At 40.0% G+C, this 2,633-nt stretch overlaps 1 protein-coding gene across 1 annotated transcript in view; it reads right to left on the reverse strand.

The window, feature by feature from the left end:
• Positions 1-2,204: 2,204 nt before the first annotated feature.
• KCNRG (potassium channel regulator) overlaps positions 2,205-2,633 on the reverse strand; it is a 3,173-nt gene continuing 2,744 nt past the window's right edge. The window contains exon 2 of the mRNA XM_010177169.1: positions 2,205-2,457. Within this exon, the coding sequence (XP_010175471.1) occupies positions 2,205-2,457 (253 nt within the window). The remainder of the gene's footprint in view (positions 2,458-2,633) is intronic.

The raw sequence follows: 2,633 nt of genomic DNA on the forward strand, positions 1-2,633 counted from the left end.
AGGAAAATAAAATCACTACTTCTGCACTAGGTGAATTATCCTGATTTTATTACTACAAGGAGTTCTGAAACTAATCTCACTTAGTTTATACAGCTGCTATCAGTGATCATTTAAGGCATGACATTTAAATACAGCCTCAAGTCCATTTTTCTTCTTTTCCCTGTAAAAAGTTGCCACTTTTGTCTTGTGTTTCTTGCTATTATTGGTAAGTCTCTTCCCTGACAACATTCACAGTCACTGACTCACTCAGTACTCACCATTATTTGTTTCAGCTTTATCCGAACTTGAGGAATGGGAACTTTTCTGGAAAGTCAGTACACAGACCTCAAAACGAACTTAGAAAACGAGTAGTGTTGCCCTTGTACTACAGCAACCTGTCAGGACAGTCATCCCAGACAGCTTATCCACTGTGTCACCTGAACACTGTCTTTAGCAGTCTGCCCTCAAAGTCCACCATGACAAGCCTTCAGACACAGACCTTCACAGAAGGTCCTCACAGAATCATAGAACAGCCCAGGCTGGAAGGGACCTGAAAGACCATCTGGTCCAACCTTTTGTGGGAAAGGGAGCTCAGATGAGATTATCTAGAACCCTGTCTGGCTGCATCTTGAAAACCTCCAGTGATGCGGAGTCCACCACATCCCTGGGGAGGTTGTTCCAGTGAATGATGGAACATCATCTTACCGTTCTCACGGTAAGAAAAGTCTTTCTTGTATGAAGACAAATATGAACATACTGACATTATTGACCAAAAAAATCCCATTTGAACTGAAAACCTCCCACTTATGTTCCTCAACATTTACTGCATTATATAACCTGATTAGGAGATGTAGTCCCATAATCATATTATTCTGAGCCTAGAAAGCTTCAGAACAAGCAACGAGGACCTCAGTGTTGATGCTGGACTTCTGCACTTGTTTCAAGCTAAAATGCACTACAGCGGTAGCAAAAGAAAACAAGATGTCCAATAGTGGCAGCACCAGTCTGGGAAGACCCATTTCATTGAAACTCCTAAGGACAACAAACAGATGGGTGATTCCCACCACCCACCTCCATTTTTAAGAGCCTGCAAATAAAGTAATAAATCCACATTTTAAAGCTAATGAAAAGCCAGATCTAATTAGTCAGCCAAGAAAGCCCATATGAGCTCTACTTGGCTGCTTGTAACTTTGGAAAGACGGTGTTTTATCAGAAAGAAAAGTTGAATTCAAATAATGAATTCTTGAAGTTATTGCTATCTTCTTTCCCTGCCTTGAAGGGAGGACAAAAGATTCTTAATTTATAAGGCCTCATTAACTTGGTACCTGAGCTAATTTTGGCATCTTTACAAAACAATGTACAGGGCTAACATTCCCAAGGCTTTTGAAGACACTTCTGCCAAGCCTTTCTCCTAAGTATGTTTTGCACTTAACAAGCATTAATAAATCCTTTTGTGAAAAACTGTATATTCCATCTGAAGGATGGTTTATCACATTTTCATTCTTTTTATAGTTAAAGCTCTAAAAACTAACTGACCCTTTGTTTGATAAAGACCTTCATCATTTAATTCTCAGCACCGAAGAGAGGACAGAGGAGTATTCTGCAAGAGACAGTAACCCGTTATTTCATGGACACTGGTGGTGGCCTCACAAAGCCACATTCTCACGCCTGGAGCCACACAGCAATACAACTGGGGATGTTTCCATCATGCTGCTTTCAGCTAACTGCAAGAGAAAGACTGTACGAGTATCTTTTGAAAGCAGAGTGATATTAAATCGTTGAGGTTTGCATTCCTTCTCCAGCCACTTCTCCAAACTGCTGGGATCACAGTTGTGTCAAGCTGTTATTTCTTCATGTATTATCATGTATTTAAAATCTACTTACAGATTAGCACAGAGCATAAAAACCATTTTCTAAAAGGAATGACCAATTCTTTGCGAGTCCTAATATAAATTTTAGCCACAGAGAAAAACAAAAACAACCCTTGAAAATGCTGGAATCTGGTCCACAAACCCAGTCTTGAATCTGTGGCTCCTTTATTTAGAGTTGAAGAGGGTGGAGTGGCAAAAGGCAGGAAAGCAATTTTTTTTTCCTGAATACTTGAAAAAAAAAATTGTTTGTTTGTTACTTCCCTCAATAGTTGCAGTTTGAAACAACCCAACAAAAAAGGCCGCTAGAGCTGACACACCCCTCTTCCTCCTTCAGAAGATGACAGGGAAAAGGCTTTACTTCCCTTTCTGCACTTGGCTTCTCTTTGCCTGTGCTATCCTCAAGCTCCCTGGGGCTTGGTTCACGGTGACATTGAGGCCTGCTGGCTTCTTCTTCCTTTCAAAACTGTAGCATTCAACTTTTTCTTCACTGGAGACTGTCCTGGTGCTTATAAGGCGAAATCCATCTTTGAGTAAAGTGTCAAGGAGCAGGCCTAGCACATTAGTACCGTTAATCAGCTTTCTATTATCAGGCTTTATGGAAACAAACCTAAAATAAGAAAAAACCAGTTACAACAAACTGTAATTACTTCTTGAAGGATGGAATCAAATTTTTTTTTTAAACAAACCAGGTCCTTGGATGGTGCAAGTCAGCACAATTGCACAGGTTTACAGCAACCAAAGTTCTGGATATTTTTTTCCTCCTTTGAGGACAATTTAACTCTT

The sequence above is a fragment of the Antrostomus carolinensis genome, unplaced genomic scaffold (assembly GCF_000700745.2).
Source record: "Antrostomus carolinensis isolate BGI_N321 unplaced genomic scaffold, ASM70074v2 scaffold611, whole genome shotgun sequence".
NCBI classification, from domain to species: Eukaryota; Metazoa; Chordata; class Aves; order Caprimulgiformes; family Caprimulgidae; genus Antrostomus; species Antrostomus carolinensis.